The sequence below is a fragment of the Chionomys nivalis genome, chromosome 10 (assembly GCF_950005125.1).
Source record: "Chionomys nivalis chromosome 10, mChiNiv1.1, whole genome shotgun sequence".
Classification (NCBI taxonomy): domain Eukaryota; kingdom Metazoa; phylum Chordata; class Mammalia; order Rodentia; family Cricetidae; genus Chionomys; species Chionomys nivalis.
In genome coordinates, this window is record NC_080095.1 from 43,165,197 (window position 1) to 43,185,256 (window position 20,060).

General features: G+C 46.8%; 1 protein-coding gene across 1 annotated transcript in view; it reads right to left on the reverse strand.

Annotated features, from left to right (window-relative positions):
• Positions 1–997: 997 nt before the first annotated feature.
• Ttc9 (tetratricopeptide repeat domain 9) overlaps positions 998–20,060 on the reverse strand; it is a 38,175-nt gene continuing 19,112 nt past the window's right edge. The window contains exons 2-3 of the mRNA XM_057783134.1: positions 8,020–8,202; positions 998–5,122 (exon numbers count right to left, since the gene is read on the reverse strand). Of these exons, the coding sequence (XP_057639117.1) occupies positions 5,043–5,122; positions 8,020–8,202 (263 nt within the window). The 3' untranslated portion in view covers positions 998–5,042. The remainder of the gene's footprint in view (positions 5,123–8,019; positions 8,203–20,060) is intronic.

The window sequence follows — 20,060 nt, forward strand, 5'->3', positions numbered from 1 at the left end:
GAGTGCCGAGTGTAAGAATAGGGAGGGCAGGCATAGAGGTGCCGTCACACTATGAATGAGGAAAACTGAGGCTGAAGAGGGTGGGAAGGGAATGATAGTTTATTCTGTGCTCACTCTGTTGCAGAGACTATCTGGGAGCCAGTTTCCTAATCCCCACAACACCCTTCTACGTGGGTTAGGAAAATGAGAGCCAGAAAGTTAAGTAACTACCTGTGATCAAGCTTCACCTGTCCCCTATAAGACGTCACGTGGTTTGAAGTGACGGAATGACTCTGCTGGCCTTTTTCAGTGCTGGCCCTTTATTGTGCCTGGTCATCAGAACTTTGTAAACACTCTAATGCCATGGGCATTTATTCTGTAATTCTGACCCATCAGGTCTGAAGCTGAACCCAAGAGCCTGTACTTTTAAAAAGCTTAAGTGATTACGGTGTTTGGGAAAGCAAGGGTTGGAGAACACGGCTTCCTTGCCAGCCCGAGTCTTCCAGGGAGTTCTCCTTTCTCAAAAGCACAGATCTAGTCCAGCCCCGCCTTATACCACAAGCAATATCGGCCGCCGAATCCACTGCTCATCCATCACAGGTCCTGAGCTCCGCAACTTCTGAACACCTACAATGTCAGACATTCTGACTCCAAAGAAACCCAAGCACTTGCTTTGGGGAGCAAACACCCAGGCAAGGAGAGAGGTGACTGTAAAGAGGACATTCTAACCAGTGGTGGCAAACACCGCACAGAGGTAGAGAGGCTTTGCTTTATGAACATACACTAGGGTTTGGTGAGTGACCCTGGGTCAGTGCTTCAAAGAGTTACAAGGCAAAGACGGGGTGAAGTGTGAGGAATGTCCCACAAGGCACAGGGGCCAGAATGGAAAGCCACACAGACCCAGCTCAGTGGCTCAGGACGACATGACTATGGAACGAAGGATACTTTCAGAGGGCCAGGGTGAGCCTGCTGAAGTTAGAGGAAGGCAGAGGAAAGACCTGGCGCGTTATGTCAAGGGGCGATGAGAAGTGACCATGCATCTTGACGCTGTGGAAGCACCTGCTTGGGTTGCCTCTTAGACACGAGGGTCTAAGACACGGGCGGGAAAAGCTAGCAACATAGGACAGATTAATTGCAGAATTAGGAATTTATGTATGTCAAAAAGCACCATAAATAAAAGCAAAGCTCTTGGAAAGCATGTCCGTAGCATTTCTTGATGAAAATAATATTCTTAAAGTTACAAACAGATAATAAAGATAAACACAGACGATGATGAGCACATCAATATCAAATAAATAGAAAATTCACAAGGGAAGAAATACCAATGGTCAGTAAGCATATGAAAAAGTTGTTTACCAATAATCAAAGAAAGTTAAAGCAATAAGTTGGAATACCATCGACAAACTGTCATTTGCCTATTAAATTGTCAAAAGAGATAATACCTAGTATAGTGCTTGATAGGGTCCAGAGAGCAGGGCAGTCTGGGGGCTGCAACAGGACAGTGTTTTTGGTACAAATTTTCCACAGGGCATTGGCGACGAAATCCTTGAAAATAGCCAAGCAGTTTCCTTCCTGGATTATATCCCAAGGAACTCGTCACAGACATGTGCAAAATTTAGCGACAAGAATGTCGGTTACAACATTATTTACAATAAAGATTGGGACCACTCATCCATATTTGTAGACAGATTACAAAATAATGATCCACCCATATCATGAAGATGCTGGCACAAAAAAAAAATCCAAAAAATATACTGAAATGCCCATGTCGTGTTACAGAAATAAAGCAACAGAGGAAAAAGTATCTGCTATGCCACCACTTGTGAGTAATAAAAGAACATATATACATCTCTTTGAAAAAACGCTTATCTCTAGTGGGGTACACAAGAAACCAGAAGGAAACTAGCTGTGCACAGACAAGGGAAAATTTTACCTCCAACTACAGAGTTCATGTACTATTTGAATTTTGTATACCTGTGCATATATTGCATATCCTAAAATATAAATACACATTTGAAAAGTAAGTTATTAAAGACTATATACAGCATGGTCCAGTTTTCTTCATTAAAAAACAAACAAAAATCAGTGAGAGTGTGCGCACACATTTATACCAAGAGAAATGAAAAGAAAATGTGCCGAAAGGATAAAAATGTGGTTGTGTGAGGGGCTGAGCTTCATCCTTAACTTTCCTTAAATGTTTTACAATACATATGGGACGGTTTCATAGCGCAAAGAAAAGTCTAAGTTTTATGCCGCGGGGTCTCTCACAAAAGTCCACACAGTGCAGTCCGATCCAGGACAAGTGCTGTCTACACAAGTTCAACCAAGACATCCATCAAGTCTGTAATTAGAGTACAGCCGTTGATTTTAGGAGCTGGCGGAAAAGGAAGATTACACAGCCCTCTGAAGACTTTGTCAACAAATGAGCAGAAACATCAACCCTGCCACCCCTTAACGTTAACTAATACCCCAGGCAGTTCCTTGTCAGGAGCATCACAGTGAATAGATTTCCCGTGAGCCTATTTCTCTGAGTCACTGGATAAGACAATGGCTATATACTTGTCCTCATCTCATTGTGTTTTCCAAGCCTTCTCTTTGGGAGTGATCCCTGTGAGTATAGTTTTGACCCAAAACATCCAAGCAAGCCTTCTCTCCTGCCCCTTTGTTAGGAATAAGTATATAAATCATTTCTAATGCATTGAAGAACAAACGGGGAGCCTGCCAGTTTGAACTCATCCTGTAGATCACCTTTGACCTCATTCTTGTCCTTCAGATCCTAATAGTTTGTCAACTTATAAACCCTGAGCCTGGGGATGGCATTGGGAGTTGAGGGGATGGGCATAGGCATATGCCAGGGCTGAGAGGAGTTTGGGGTTGGGGTCATGTGAAGTCATTTTGGAGGAAGAATACAAGATATGGTCAAAATCGGGGAGAGAAAAGGGAATGTGGTACCTGGAATGGCTTTTTCCTTTTCTTCTTCTCCAGAGTCACTGTGGACTTCTGGATATTTCTAGCACCTTCCTGCAGCCCCCATTGAAAGTGTTTGGGGAGCTGTGTGGATAAAACCTGTTCTGTTGGCTGCTGGGCCCTTCAGCAGTGACTGGGTCTTGCAGTGGCAAAGCCACTAGTGACCCATAATTCACTTCATGTTTCTCTTCTATCTTTGCCTATAATTGTGATCCTATCTCGCTGCTGGCCACACAGTGAGGAAGGTCAGGTGGGTTGTTCCCATTCATGCCGCCCCATCAGCAAATAGAGCGACCAACACACAGATTTACTGTTGGGTCTTAGTTGTCTTCTCCTGGCTGGTCACTGCTCAAGCCACTGGGGTCTCTTTTTGTCTTGCACTCATAAATATAAGGTGGGCAGGGCACTGTGTTGGACATTTCTTAACTTAATGCAAATATTTTTCTACTCAAACAGTTGTTCCTGTCCAACAGAGTGGCAGCTAAGCACAGGATAGTTAGTTAGTTGCAAGAGCTCTGGAGTCAGACAGATCTGATTCAGTCCTAGTCATGTCCCGTAAGGCCATGCAACCTCAAGAAAGTTCATTTTTCTGGCTGTTTTGTTCTTCATCACCTGGGAATAGTATCTCACCAAGTGATTATATGAAAGAAATGAGATTGTCCATGTAAAGATCTGAAGACAGAGCATTTAATAAATCCTAACTATTAACATTATTGCATCTGTATATATTTTAATTTTATACAACAGTGTCTCACTAAGTCACACGAAAAAGACATGAAAGTGCCTTGGAAATGTTTAAGCGTCCTATACATTAGTGGTGTCATTGGTAATAATCTCATATGGATTTCTCAGCTGTCCTATCTCCGTGAAGACTGGGACTGCATCCTATATTGCACTGTGGTGGGGAAATTGCAAGCCCCCCCACCCCCCGAGAGATGTTTCAACATGGCATAGCATAAAAAGCATACGTGTCAGGAGACCAGGCTGGGATCCGATCAGTTTAAGGCAGGAGAGTCAGTCTGCAGTCGAAATTTATCAATTCAACAAAAATTTGTTATGTGCTAGATATTGAGTTCAGGCAATTCTGTCAAAAAAAAGGGAGGGCTGGACAAATCCTCACAGAGCCAAATCCTGGGGCACCCTCCACAATCCCAGCCGACTCCTCAAAGCACAAAAGCCTGTGGCCACCATGAAGGTTAGTCCTGGCTAACGGTCATTGGCTTTAGGAGAAGTTGTAGGCCACTCTGCCTGAGGGACAGGAAGGGGAAGGAAATGAGGGAGTGGGCTGCTCTCAACAGAACTGATGCCTGGGAGCTAGTTTTTATTTACATTAGTCAGTCCAGTCCCTCAGCCCACCCAAGGCTCATTCTTCCCCTTGGCGCCATCTTTCCCTCCTCTGTCACCTACGCAGTCTGCTCTGCTCCCAACATTTGGCCCATTGCACCCCGCCCTTCTGCTGTCACAGCTGCCTGCTGGCTGGGAGGCAGGGGAATGGTATGTGTGGTCACCAGAGGGCACCGAGAGTGGGCCTTGATGGTATGTGAAGCCTGCCTGGCAAAGAACTGACCTCCCAGAGCGAGAGAAGAAAGTACAAGCCTAGACAAGTAAGGGTGTGTGTGGCAGGAGCCCAGGTGACTGGCGGGAGGAGGGGGGTAGGGAATTCACAATCTCAGCCTTGGTTGGAAAAGGCTTCTCCCATTCATCAGCCCCAGGTTTCTTTCAGTTTCCTCAAGATGCTCTGGTTCATCAAGAAGGTGTAGAAGGTTCCAGACCGTTGGCTCTGCACACCTGCCAGGCTCCGAAACATTGGCCCAAGTCGAAGCCACAGTGTTGTCCCCAGTCCACGAGACTCTTCCCCAGCTGTCCCATTTGCTGGTCTGCTGGAAAAGAGAATTAAGTCCACATCTGGGCCACCCGCCAAGGTCCAAGAGTGCCTCTCACCTCGCACTGGGAGTAGCAGAGTCAAGAGCAACAGGAAGGACAGGGAGTACAGGAAGAACTGGGGAGAGAGGGAGAGAACCCACACAGGGACTCTCCGCCAAGGGTGCCTGGATGTCCCTCGTCAGGCATGGGTGTGGCTTAATAGAGGCTCTTGGCTACATGGCTTCTTTCTCCCTGTGGGAACATCTGCTGAGCTTCATCTCCGTCAGCTGGATGTACCGAACCACATTGGTGTCTGCGGGGAGAGAAAACACAGCTCAGGGACCTCCCAGCATGGGTTATGGTGGTGTCTTCAGAGCTGGGTTTAAAGTTTGGTGACAGACTAGACTCTTTCAGTCAGGGTCCCTTCTGCCTAGGTGGTAACCAGATGCCGGCCTTTTCCTCATGGCTTCTCCCCAGCAAACGGAACCAGTCTACTGTGGTTACCTGACCTGGTGGGCAAGAACTGATCTCAGTGGTTCCGGTGTCAGCACAGTTAGTTGAGAGCCTGCTTGGCAGTAACCCTCAGGTAAGCCACCAACATCTCTACCCTTGTGTCTCAGTCAGCTGAGAGTCTGCTTGGCATTAACCCTCAGGTAAGCCAGCATCCCTACCCTTGTGTCTCATTTGCAAGAAACAATGTTCATTTTTCATATCTACTTTGTGATTTTTCTTTTGAGTTAAAAAAAAAATGTTGCTTACAGCTGGATGTAGTGGCAAGTACCTGTAAATCCCAGCACCTGGGAGGCCCAAAGCTGAGGTTCAATTCAAGGTCATCCTTGACTGTGTAACCAGTTTGAGGCTAGCTTGGGCTGCAAGAAACCCTGTCTTAAAAACCTAAGCAAACAGCCGGGCGGTGGTGGCGCACGCCTTTAATCCCAGCACTTGGGAGGCAGAGGCAGGCAGATCTCTGTGAGTTCAAGACCAGCCTGGTCTACAAAGGGAGTTCCAGGACAGGCTCCAAAGCTACAGAGAAACTCTGTCTCGAAAAACCAAAAAAAAAAAAAAAAAAAAAAAAAACCTAAGCAAACAAAACATTTTTAATGGATGGGGTTGCTCAGGCTTGCCTTGAACTCCTGGAATCAAGTGATATTCTTGCCTCAGCTTCCCAGGCACTTAGGACTACAGGTGTACATACAGCATTGGGCCCCTTGGGCGAGGCCTTTTCAGCCTTCGTTGTCTCATCTAGTTCTTATTGCAGCCTGCAAGGAATGCATCCCGACCTCACTATGGCAAAAGGAAGGCTGGCACCTGGAAACATAAAGATGCCCAGGGAGCCAGGCATATGGCACGCCCTTTAAACCCCATTACTTGGGAGGCAGAGACAGGCAGATTTCTGTGAGTTCAAAGCCAATGTGGTCTATAGAGTGAGTTTCAGGACAGCCAGGGTTATGTAGAGAGAGACCCTATTGAAAAATAAATAAATAAAAATTAAAAATGCTCAAGGAGACATGTAGTGATTGGCATGTCTGCCCAAGCCTGAATCTCCTGGGACTCATAATACCCTTCTCATAGAGTCACTGTGAGGGCCAGAAGAGGGAAGTCAAAAAGTGCTTAACACAGCGATCAATGAACATTAGTCGAATGTGTTGTTTTACTTAGGAGCTTCAAAGGATGTTGCTCCATGCTTATTTTTGTCTTTTGAGTACAGCAGACAACCACTTCTCAACTGAAGCATTTTCTCCTAATTCCAGTCCTTCCCTTAAGTAGCTCATGGTGGGCTAGAATCGTTTAGTTCAGCACTTACCACAGCATATGGGCCACACTGCTGCCTAGGATACCTACTCGTGGAAGTAAAAACGATACAGCATCATGCTTACAATCCCCAGGCATAGCATCCATCCTGTACTGGCACACACCGCAGGTGCTCAAGACAACTCTGCTGGAAGAGCTTGCTTTTAGTTCCAAATTTGCTTACAATATAGTCGGCAGACCACACTTTGTGTACAGAAAACAAGCAAGCCGTACATAACTATGGAGAGGTAGTCTTTAAAAAGACAAAGAATATGCTTGATGTTTGAAAATTGAGAAGTTCTTAGAGATATGGATTGGAGGAACTCTTGCTATCTTAAGGAATCCGCCACACGAGCAATAACACCGAGCCAAGTCACCGCCTACAGTTCACCTTGTCGGAGAGGCTCTCTGACCACCTGTTCTAAAACGGTGTTCCTTTCACTCTGCTTAATCTCCTTCATAGCATTTACTGCTGCTAAATAAGGCACCATCTCCCTGTCTGTGTGCTTCCTCCATTCCTTGCTGGGTGTGGTGGCACACACTTGTAATCCCAGCACTTGGGAGGCTGAGGCCGGAGGATGGGGAGTTTGAGGACAGTCTGGTTGACACAGTGAGACCTTGTTTCAAAACAAACAGACAGACAACAACACTCAAAACAAAACTCAAACCCAAATAAAACAAGTAACTTTCTCTTGTGTTATCCAGACTGGTCTTGAAATCCTAGGCTGAAGCAATTCTCTTGCCACAGCCTCCTGAATGCTAGGACCATACGAACAAGTCCCTGGGCACAGCAGCACTATAAGAACAGGACCCTGGGCACAGCAGCAGCCTTTTCTTGCTCATTGCTCATGTACTCATCACCTAGACTAGTTTCTGGAGCACTGCACTACCTTAACAAACCCCGAGGGAATGAATGGATGGTGGGAGAGCTATGTATCACTATGTAAAGGAATGCGATCTGATTGGAGAAGTCGGTGTATGCTTCCTGAAAGATGCAACCCTTAGCATCAAAAGTTTGTTCACATCTGTCTTGCCAGCCAACCGTGGACTTATGGGAAAGAGGAGGCACCTTCTCATCTGCATCCCTGGTACCTAGTACAAATTGTGCTACATAGCAAAAACTCTATCTATTTATTGAATCAGTGATGAGACCCAGATTTGAATTGGGAAAGGCAAAACTCAACTCTGTAGTGTATCTGAAGAGAAGAGGTACCAAGGGTCCCTGAGCACCAGACCCCAGGGGAAGGCATAGACCATGGATGTGCTCTCCTCATTCCAAGTCTTACCTATGCCTGAGGCCTTGTTTTCTATTCCTGGGCCCACTTAGTTCTGCCAGCCACAGATGCGTCTTCTGCAGTGAACAGGCCCCAGGAAGTGTCATGGATGCCTGTGCTGAGAAAGAAGGGACAGCTGTCTCACCTGTTGGTTGTCGGGTCCTTGCTTCTTTCAGGTAGTAGAGAGCTTTGTCGTAGTCCCCTAGATGATAGAAGGCCACACCAGACCTGTAAAGGGCCTTGAAGTTCTCTCCTTCTTTCTTTAGGACCTTGAGGCAATACTCCTTGACTCGCTCATAATTTACCAGCTCGGCCTGGAGCAGGCAGGCTGTGGAAGAAGGAAAAATAAAGAGAAAACGCTATTACCCAAACTGGCGGGGTCTGAGTAGCTCCTGCTAGTTTAGCTTGTGGCCCACAGCCTACATGGGTCCCGGGATAGCTGTGCGTGCAGCCCAGCCCATCTGGAAATGACAACATTGTCACGTTACAGCACTAGACACCCCTGCCTCAGTCTTCTGCGTTCCAAAAATCAGTGGCTAGAGGACCAGTTCCATCACCAACAAGTCACATAACTAAACGTTACATAGCCTTATATCATGGACCAAATTACGTCTCCTCTAAAAGATACATGGGTACTATCAACTGTCGGTACAGGAGAACATGACCTTTATTGGAGACAAGATTTCCCTCGAGGTAATCATGTTAAAAGCAGGTCATTAGAGTGGGCCCAAATGATGTGACTGGTTTCCTTATAAAGGGGAAATAGGTACACACAGAAAAACAATAGGAAGGGATACAGACAGAAGATGGCCTGCTGTGACAGCAGCAAGGAATGCCTGAGGCTCCCACATGTAGGGAAGAGAATCTGGCTGGGCCAGGAAGCAAACTCCAGAAACTGTCTATCTCTCACAGCCTTGCAAAGAAACCAACCCACCACCACCTTGATTTTGGACTCCTGGCCTCAAGAACTATCAGACAACACATCTATGTGACCTGGAGTCATCTAGTTTATGGGACTTTGTTGCAGAAGGCCAAGAAAGAAGCCATCAAAGGCAATGGTAATAAGGCCAGCTAATACTTGTTGACTGCTTGCCTTGCACCGGAGACATGCCTTACCATTTTATATACATTTATCTGACGTAATCCTCGGAATCCTGTGCTGTCAGTACTGTTATTACTCCATTTAACAGATAAGCAAATTGAGCCTTTAAGAATGTAAGAATGTTCTTGAGAGTACACAATGTTCAAGAGGCAAGGATAGGTTTAAACTGATGGCTGGCTCCCCGGCCTAGATTCCTCCTTATCAGATTGATGGGTGTGGGGTACAAAATAAGGACCATAAAGTACTTAATACACGGCTTGGCATACAAGGAGCATTCAGATCATGTTTTTAAACTTCACTATAGCCCTGTTCAGCTTGTCCCCAACCACTGTCAAGACAGGTTTTTGTCTTTCTCCTTCCTTCTCGCTTCTCTCTGAGAGGGGGAGTTTTCTGATGGGCTGGTGGTCAGCTTGTACAGGACCCATTCTGGACATGGAGCTCTAGGTGTCGAAGCTAAGGGTGGCAGGTGCTCATTCTATAACTAGTCATATTTGAATAAAGCATCTTCTCTTGAAAATTTTTCTCATTATTAGCCTGAGCCACAGGGCCGGGACAGAGCGGGACTGTGTCTGGAGAAGGTGAACCGTCTCGGGGTCCTGGGCACTTCACTGGGAGCCTCCTGAGATGCTTCTGCCATAGTTAGTAAGCTCTGACTAAGCAAAGAGACTCATTGTACGCACTGGAAGGACTGCAGGTAGGGCAGGGTGGGACAGTGTCTGTCTGTTTCCACAAATCAAACCAACATAGAGACACTGACCACCCGTGCCCAGCCTGAGCAGGGAGCTGGAAGGCTGCTGGCCAACGTGCAGCTGTCTCTTGGTGTTCCGATTACAGAGTGTCTTCACAACACAGGCTTTGTGTGTGTGTGTGTGTGTGTGTGTATGTGTATGTGAGAGAGAGAGACAGAGACAGAGAGAGACAGAGAGAGAGATATACAGGGTCTCACTGTGTAGACCTGGGTGGCCTGGAACTCTCTATGTAGACTAGGCTGGCCTCAAATGCACAGAGGTCCACCTGCCTCTGCCTCCGCCTCCAGAGTGTATTAGAGACCTGTGCCATCATGCCCAGCTTTAATCTTAAGGGTTCTAATTTCACTTGTTTCCACCCCTTCAGTAATCTTCCGTCACATCCCTTCGCAGACTCTCAGGTGAACCACATAAACTGTCCACCCGAGGGTATGAGAACCAGGAAGTGAACGAGATCTAAAAACCAACCCACCAGGTTTTCCTAGCTGCTAGGCAGAAAGCCAAAAACCAGTCAGCAGGGGCAGCCGACTGCTCACCCTCGGGGTGGCGGTTCACCCAGAATCACAAGCTGTTGGTCCACCAGAGGCTCCTTTGATGCCACAACCTCCCCTCCACATTCAGCAGTAGGGTCCTGGACACTGCTGTCCCTTCCCCTGTCCCAGGCTATGCTGACAGGGAGGGGCTTTGAAAGGGGGTGTGCCTGGATGTGATCCCACTGACAGCTACCTGTGGGCTCCTGCATCTGCTCCTACATCCGACTTTTACATCTGCTCTCAGAGCAGAAGATTTCCCCCGTGTAGCTCCCCAGTGCCCGCCGTGTCTGAAGCCTTCACTGGACAGCTCTAAACACACACTTCTGTTTATTGACCTGGGAAGTCTAGGAAGGACCTCTGCTTCTTTAAAAATGGTTTTCCTTCCTTCCTACCTTCCTACCTTCCTTCCTTCCTTCCTTCCTTCCTTCCTTCCTTCCTTCCTTCCTTCCCTCCCTCCCTCCCTCCCTCCCTCCCTCCCTCCCTCCCTCCCTTTTTATGTCTAAAGCAGCAGAAAAAGAAAGTAGGAGGGTGGAAATAGGAAAACCTCACCCTCTCCCAGCCCCTACAAGGGAAAAGCAAATCCAGTGGGCTATTTGGACCCTCAGCTCATAAAAACGTTTCTAATTCCTTCGTAGGGGATCCCATGGGAACTGGGGCACCTGGCTGTGGACCGAGGTTCAGACCTGATAGGAGGCAGGGCCAGGCTGGTTACAGGGCGTGGAACCCCTGCTCACACTGGAGGCTGCGCCCAGGGAGAAGAGAAGTGGGCAGCCTTCCAGAGAAAGGCCGAAGCAGAAGGTGGAACTTGAGACGTGGAATCTAGATAAGGAGCCAAGGGTGCCAGGCTAGGGTTTGAAAGAGTATGCAGGTGGAGAGGGTGAGTGGCTGGAGATGACCCGAGCCCTACCTGCTGGTGATATAGAGACACTCCTCAGCTTGGACTGGGGAACTCTCCAGGCACATGTAATACATCTATAGTAAGACAAGACATTTGTAGGCAGCTTTGAGGAATTTAAGAATACGGTGACAGGCTGCCGCCAACCATTCATCCTTCTTCTGCAGGCTGGGAGTTTGCAAGGGGACCCTCTTCACAGTAAGGGTTTGTGTGTAAGAGTGTGGTATATGGGCACACGTGTGTAGATATCAGCACCTGTTTGTGTGTGTGCAGAGGGCAGAAGAGGATGTAGGGTGTGGTCTAGCACCGTCTGTCTTATTCCCTTGCTAACAGGGTTTCTCGCTGAACCTGGAGCTGGGCTGCTGACCAGATCTTGTCTCTGTCACATTCTCACATGTGCTATGGTTACAGACATGCAAACGAGCACATCTGACTTTATACGGGTTCTGAGATCTGAACTCAGGTCCTCACGCTTGTACAGCAAATGCTCTTTCCACACCAAGCCGTCTCCGCCTCCTTACAGTAATGCATTCCTTGGCTCGCGGTCAGAGCTGGGCTCACTACTTCACAATACTGCACATGCCTTTAAATCTCCGCCGCTCTATGGAGCAGATTCTATTTTTATAGTTCTTCATAAATGATGAAATTGAGTTCAGGGAAATTAAGCAACTCGCTGAAGGTCACTCAACTACAAGGGGGTAGAAATAGGATATCAGACCATTCTGCCAGACTTCCCAGAGTGTGCCAGAATTGTGAAGGATCTGCATTTGAGGCCCTCAGAAACCTATACCACTCCTGGGAAGAAAGAACACTTTGCAGGCTACTGTGTCCAAGGGCAACAGGTGAAAGTCTGCCTTATGGAACATGGACAGTGGTTGTGTGGGGTGGGGGGATGGGCCAATGCACTCTCTACTCCAGGTGTTTTTAACCTTGGGCTAGCAGGCCGTACATGTCCCTGGCTAGCTATGGCTGTGCCCCAACACACTTTAAGATGACAGTGTCATATTACAGTGTCAAATTTGGGGTACCCCTGGTCCATTCCTGGGGGCTGGGAGACTGCCAAGGAAGCAGGGGTTAGATTATGAGGGAAAGGAGATAATGGAAACACCTGCGGATGAAGGGAGGGCCTCCACCCAATTTACCACATCAGGGGAGGCCTTCCTGGAAGGGTGACCTTTAAGTCGAAAAATAAAATATTGGACGTTTCTAACCTCAGCATTGTGAGCCAGGTAACTTTTTATTATAGATAAAGTCTTGGGCATTGTGGGATGGTTAGCATCCCTTGGCTTCTCTTCACCCAGGCACTAACTGTGACAGCTGATAAATAGTCCCAGACATTGCTAAATGTCCCCTGGAGAGGTAAATCACTCATGCTTGAAGCTGACTGGTTTAAGAGAAACTAAGGAAATTTTTCTAGGCAGGTGGGAAGAGAGAAGAAGAGGGAAGGACAGACAGACACAGGCAGAGGGAGCATACATGCGCAGTGGCAGAGACTGTCCGGGGGACTCCAAAAAAGCCACATCAGGCTGGAACCGAGAACCCAGGGAAGCCTGAGAGAAAAACAAAGCTGGAAAAGCAAGAACCCAGGACACCCAGACCTCCTTTTCCATTATGGGGTAAGTGTGGCTTTTCAGGATATTCATTTAAAACGGAAGCGGATGATAGGAGGCCTGGGTCAATGCGTTAAATACACTGGGTGGAACCAGCTAGTGCTGCGAAACCCCTATTTTGCTCCCCCGCTGTTTCTCTTCAAATCTGAGTCACAAGGAAATTTCTGCTGAGGAAGAAGCACTCTCTCACTCTGCTGCAGCCCGCTCCCTGTTTGAATGAAAGCTGAATTATGCCATGTGGCACAGACCAGTATTTCCTAGGCTGACCCACCTTTGCCTCTAACCAAAAGAACAAAAATCATTTTCTCTTTGTAGGCCTTGACTTCCTGTCTGCTAAACAAGGGGCCTACACGCTACTAAATAGTCTCTCCCATCCTTTTAGACTAGCATCCCATGAAAAAAAGGATTGGTCTCTTCATGGAAGAACACAGTTGTTTTCCTGGATCCTTGTCAAAAGGAATTCCATCTTTCCTGTTGAGTGAGGTATCTTTTTTAGGGGATTGTGGTCAATGTAGTGATGTTGTTGTCTAACAAATGATTGCCTGAAGTGCAGACCTAGGCCAGTAGAGGCCAGGCAGTGGTGGCACACGCCTTTAACCCCAGGACTCGGGAAACAGAGGCAGTGTGATCTCTGTTAGTTCAAGGCCACCCTGGGCTATAAGAGATTGAATCTGTCTAGAAGAGAAACAGAGCTCACACAAAGGTGATCCCAGCACTTGGGACCCACATCTTTAATCCCCAACAGGAGTGATATGGCTGGATGGAGAGAGGACTATAAGGCTGAAGGAGACAGGAGCTCAGTGCAGTCTGAGGATGCAGTCTGAGGACAGGATCGCCCCTTTGGTCTGAGCATTGGTAGAGGTCAAAGGTCTCTCCCATGGCTGGCTGCACTGCTTCTCTGATCCTTCAGCTTTCTCCTCTAATATCTGACTCCGGGTTTTATATATTAACGGCAGTTAGAATTCATGCTACAGGTCAGAATAAGAAGGCAATGGTCAAGAGGTAAGATGACTTATCACCCCCATCCCTGAGTGGATACCCTCACACTCTGTGTGTGTGTGTGTATGTGTGTGTGTGTGTGTGTGTGTGTGTGTGTGTGTGTGTAAACTGGAGGCGAGTTTGAGCTTCCAAGGCAAGACCTCACCTAGGGAAGGCTCTTTCTTGAAGTAAACCTGTTAAACCAAGCGTTAAATCGAGAAGACAAGTCGCCTGTCCGTCTATCCATCTACCCACCCCCACATCCATCCATCATCTGTCTACCTACCTACCTATTTATCTGTCCATCATTTTTGTTCTTAAAGTCCTAGGAGTCAAACCCAGAGCCTTCAACATACTAGGCAAGCACTCTACTACTGACTTATATCCTCGGCCCAGGAAGGCATATGTAAACCCTAAAGAAGTAGTTACTTGGTGGTAAAGAGTTGCATGATGGGAGATACATCTGCACTGGACACTTGATGATGGACCCAAGCATCTGTAACAACCACCTAAGAACCTCCTTGAGGGCATAACACTAGCTTTCCGATTTCTGAGGCCTCTGAGAAATCTGAATGAACATGTCTAGAGTTGGTTAGGCAATGGAGAATAAGGAATTAAGATAAGTTTCACCCATGCTTCAGAAGACCCAGATGGAACACTCTGCCAAGTCTAATTGGTGATGCTGGCAGTAGCTGCTATGATTTACTGGGTGAATTTGGAGGTTGTAATCACGCTCCAATCACAGATTCCTCCTATACCCCCTACTTGAGTGGTTGGGGTTTTATTTTATGAAAAGAGCTGGTAGGCAATTTCAGCTCCACAAAGACAACTATGCTCATAAAAATTAGAGAATTGGTGACTTAAGGAGCTCTGGGCACCCCTGTGTACACAGAAAATCTTCCGTTTGACATTCCCCAAAGCAACCATACTGAGGCCGCAGGCTCCAGCCTATGAGAAGCCGCTCTCACTGGCACCTGTCTTGTTATTTTTCCCGATCCATCTGGGGCATAGTGACTGCCTGGGCAAGATGCCACCAACTGGCTTGAGATGAAGAGAAATCGAATGAGAGGAAGAACAAGTTTGTGCACACGGACTCACGACTGACTCACTAGTGAGAGCTCTTAGCTAAAGATAAAGAGTAGAAGAGAAGAGGGAACTGGGTGGAAAGGAAAGGGCCGGAACTCTGAGTTAGTTGTCCTGTGTCCTCCCCAAAAGAGTCATAATCTTCAGTATCTGCAAATGTAATCTTTTTTAGAGGTTAAAAAAAAAAAAAAAAGAGTGCCAATTTAATCAGGAGAAGATCACTGGAGACTATTCCCGAAAGCCCCAACTGGTCAGATGGCAAAGAACAGTGCTCATGCAGTGCCCCCCACAGCTGACACAGCTACTACACCACCCCTATTCCAAAGGCTCGGGGTACAGTCAAGGAAGAAAGGGCAGAAAGATTCTAAGAGCTCGAGGACCAGGAAGTCTGTTGGCAGAGTGTGCCTAGATGTGACTGGGGAGCTATCTTTATGAAATCTCCACAGCATGGCAGCCTAAACAAGGGCGGAACAATCCCAACCCTAGCTAATGTCCCAGCACAGAGGGGGCATGCCAAGGGTCCACCCTTGGATGAAGAGTGACAACCAACTAGGACTGCTGAGACAGGGAGATCAGTCATTCCCAGGGATGAGCCCTCTGATTGGTTATCCAGTATTAAGAAGTGAGCCCTAAAATACACAGACATGTAAGTAACACTATCCGGACTCAGCAGGTTGTGTTCATACATTTATTCTCTCTCTCTGTCTCTCTCACACACACTTGCATAACAACACTAATTAAAGAAAAAGAGGCCATGAATTTGAGGGAGGGCATGAGAGGGGTTAGAGGGAAGAGAGGGAGGGGAAATAGTGTAATATTAATAATTCTTCTAAAAGAAGATACTGGAATAGGCTTTAAACCAAATGTATTTATAAAAAGAAACATGAACAGACACTGAGAGAAATGAAGAAAGGCCACAGGAAGACCCAGTGCAGCCTGAGCTGTCAAGGATTTGGAGAAACATTCTTCTTCAACCTTCAGAAGGAGCTGTCCCTACTGACCCCCTGACCTGAATCCTCGGGCTCCAGTGTGCTAAGCTGTTTCCTTGACTTTAAGGCTTGCCAGTCAAGTTAATTTATAGAGCCAACAAGCCTTTGCTTGTTGTTCTTCTGTAGCCCGGGAACACCCTTTACGTTCTCGGGGCGGAAGATTTTACCCAGGGTGCCAAAACATTTGATCTGCTTTTAAAATGATTTCAGTGAACACTGGCACAGCAGTAAGGCAGAAGGAGTGAAGGATCCAGACAGGTGACATTCAGAGTATTTAATGACCGGGGTTAAGATTACAATCACTCTGGGGCACATCGGCAGGGTACCGCCTGTGTTCAACAGGATAATGATGCCTGTGAACTCACTTGTTTGTGATAAAGGGACATATACATATACACTGGTATGTGTATATGTATTTCATAGTGCTGGGATAAACACTGATTCTCTTTAATGTTGTTTCTTAAGGATGCCACCTATGCTGAGCAGTGGTGGCGCACGCCTTTAATCCCAGCACTTGGGAGGCAGAGGCAGGCGGATCTCTGTGAGTTCGAGGCCAGCCTGATCTACAAGAGCTAGTTCCAGGACAGGCTCCAAAGCTACACAGAAACCCTGTCTCAAAAAAAAAAACAAAAAAAAAAAAAACAGGTCAGAAAACCCAATTTTACCTTTTCACAAAAGTGCTGATTTTCTCTTCCACATACACAAATATTCCACTCAGTTTTGATTTCTTGCTTTTGTATCGAGGTCTAGTATGTACAGAGTCCCACTTATTCCAGCTACTCCCCAAATCCAGTCTAGTATGTACAGAGTCCCACTCACCCCAGCTATTCCCCAGTCCAGGCAGCTGGGTGCTTAGTTCACTCACAAGCTTTCTTCCCAGAAGTGTATTTTCCACACTGGGTTTGGTAAGTACAGAAAACAGTTTAAAAAGAAGTTGTGAATCCAGGAAGAGAGGGCAGGGCTGAGGAGTGGGATAGGGAGCTCTGGGCCTATTTTCTCTTTTACAGATCAGCCTGGGGCAACCCCAGACTCTACTGCCTGCCCACAGCCCCTTTCCTTGTCACAAAGGGGTCTCCACAATCCCAGATGGCTGACAGCTTTATGGCTGGACCCCAAACTACTGAACTCCCCCAGAGACCCAACAACACAAGAGCTATGAGCCTAAAAGGCTGTGGCAAGAAAGATGAATTTGAATAGGTTGGTCCCCTGCTCTGTAAGGCACAAGAGAGCCTATGAAGATAGCAGACAATTGTAGCAGGAGGTAAACTATTGTTAGCATATCAAAGCAGACACTGGTGACCACGTTCTCCCTCATCCCTCAGCCCTACCTGTAACAAGGTCCTCCTGGCTGTCAGATCTCATCCCCTACCTTAACTTTTTCAGCTCAGGGGCTGGGCTTCCCTTACCCCAGTTGCCCTTCCCTATACAATCCAGTCTTTTGTTACCTGCTCTCTTTTGGGCCTCCTGGCTACTGCACCTGGCTCTCTTCCCTCTCCTCTCCCCTCCCCACTTTCCTGATGTGGCTCAGGGTCCTGTCCACTCAGGACTCTCCCAGATGCCCCCACCTCTGACTATGCTCACCCACATATCTATAATAAAATCTTTCTTCCAGCATACCTAGGAGCAGTCATGCCCCCCCCCCCTTTCAGTTGCCAGGTCAGTTTGGTAGCCTCTGAGTCAGTGACTACAATGTCTCCAGCATGATTCATTCTGTGCACCGGGTTAGAACACCTCATCTCTCAGCATCCCAGTGTTGAAAAATGGTAAATATGGAGGTAGTTGTGGTCACTAGCTGTTTTCCTTGTAGGCTTCTTACCAGGGTGGAAAAAGCATCACTCAAGAGTAAGCTCTGAAGTCTAGAGAAATCTGCGGTCTTGAGAGGGTGCCTCCTAAAACCACCCAGAGAGGTTTGTCCGGTGTGGGGATCCCTCTACCATACGTCCACAGACTCAGGACTCCAAGGACCACGGGGACCTCTTACACGTGTTCCCCGCCCCCAATTCTAGCACTTGAGAACTGTACCTTTCTTTTGATGTTGCCATTGTGTGATTCTGGGAACTGAACCTCACATGTGCTAAGAAAGTACTTTACTACTGAGCCATATGCCCACCCCTCTTTCATTTAGTTCTTTTTTGAATTAGTTTTTTTTTTGAGAAGTTCATACAATGTGTTTTAGTAATATTCATCCCTATCTCCCAAAACTCATCCCATACCTACACCCCCTTCTCTACCCACCCATCTTTGTGCTTTCCCCCCCTCATCCGTGAAGTATAATTTGTGCTGCCCATTACTCTAGGATGTGTGGCCTTCCACTCTCACACAGTCAATCTAATAGGGGTCATAACCTTACAGAAGACGGATCACCCCCTGCAGTTATCATTTTCCAATAGCTTCTCAAGTAGGAGTGGGACTTATACACACTTCCCCACTCCATGCTGGCTTGAATTTGCGCAGGTCTTGTGCATGTTTTCATAGCCACGGTGAGTTCCCATGTGCAGCAGCTCTGATGTGTCTGGAGAACATGGTTTCCTTGGAGTCACCCACCACCTCCAGCTTTTATAATCCTTCTGCCTCCCTCCACAGTGATCCATGAGCCCCGGGAGGAGGGGTATAGATGTACCATTTAGGGCTGACTATGTCTCAGTATTTCATTCTCTGCACCTGGACCAGTTGTGAGTCTCTCTTTGTTCGTCACTGTCTGCTACATAAAGGAACCCCTCTAATGCCAGTTGAGAAATGCACCCATGGGTATAATGATAAATCATTAGGAGCTGGCTTAATATTATGTCAATTTTGCAGAATAACAGTAGATTTTTCCCTCAGGGCCTGGAACATGTTTAGTCACAGGTTCTTGGCCCAGACAAAGTGCCAGGGATGGATTTCATCTTGTGGAGAAAGCTTTTAGTCAAATGAGAAAATGGCCGGCTACTCCCATGGTATTCTTGCCACCACTGAACGAGAGAGCATGTCTTGCCAGGCTGGTCATTACCGTAGCTTTCAAGGTTCACATCTGGGTGAAACGGATGATTACCCTTCTGGTGGTGTACATGACACCTTCCAGAGCTGTAAAAACTACCCGGGAGGTGTGAGTTTTACAGGTAAGTACCAGCTTGATTTTTCCATGATCTATGACTCAAGTGTGTGGTATCTTCAGTAACAAGGTTTTAAAGGCAAGCTCTGGAGGATGGTAACCAAGGGCAAGACAACAGCCTATAATGTTTGGGGGTCTATGGGACCCCACTGGCCAACTACTTCAAAAGAACTAACTCTATCCCTGGCACCAGGCTTCTTAGCTATTAGCCTGTGGTATCTAGCAGGGGAATTGTTGCCCTGTTATAGGGTAACTCCACTTAAACATTTTCTATATGTGTGTATTTTAGGAAGCATCTACAGTAGTAGGTTTCCAAACGACTTTTTCTTAAGGTCTTTGGTGCTATTTATTCCTTCCCACATTCCCTCCTCTACTAAGCCCTCCCCTGGCTTCCTCCAATTTAATCCTTCCTGCTCTGTTATTCCTCTTTAACCCTTTATAGCCCTGTGGCCTGTCTCCTTTCCCTTGATCTATTCTCCCCCATGTCTCCATATTTCCTAACCTCTATAGATATTCCAAGTGAAATACACATATCTGGAGTCAAAGCTAACATTCACAATGAGAGAAAACAAACATGCAACATTTGCCTTTCTGGGTCCGGGTTAGCTCTCTCGGAATGATTGTTTCCAGCTTTATCCATTTACCTGTGAATTTCATAATTTTTTTCTTAATAGCTGAAAAATATTCCATTGTGCAAATGAACCATATTTTCATTATGCATTAATTAGTGGATAGACATTCCAGGCGGTTTCCATTTCCTGACTGCTGTGGCTAGAACAACAATGACCATGAATGAGCAGGTATTTCTATAGTAGGATAGAGGGTCCCTTAGGTATATAACCACGAGTGGTATAGTTAGCAGATGGTAGATCCATTCCTAGCTTTCTGAGGAACCTCCAATGGCAATTTCCACAGTGGCTGCACCAGCTTGTACACCAGCTCACACTGTACAGTAGTGCACAGCTGCTTCCCTTTCTCCACATCCATGCGAACATCTGTTGTCATTGTTCTAATCTTTATTGTGAGACAGAATCTTACTAAAATGCCCAGGCTTGCCTTGAACCTGTGATCCTTCTACCTCAGCCTCCTGAATAACTGAGATTACAATTCTGTGTTTCTTCTCTTTTTCAAAAAAAAAGATTTATTTCCATTTGCGTGT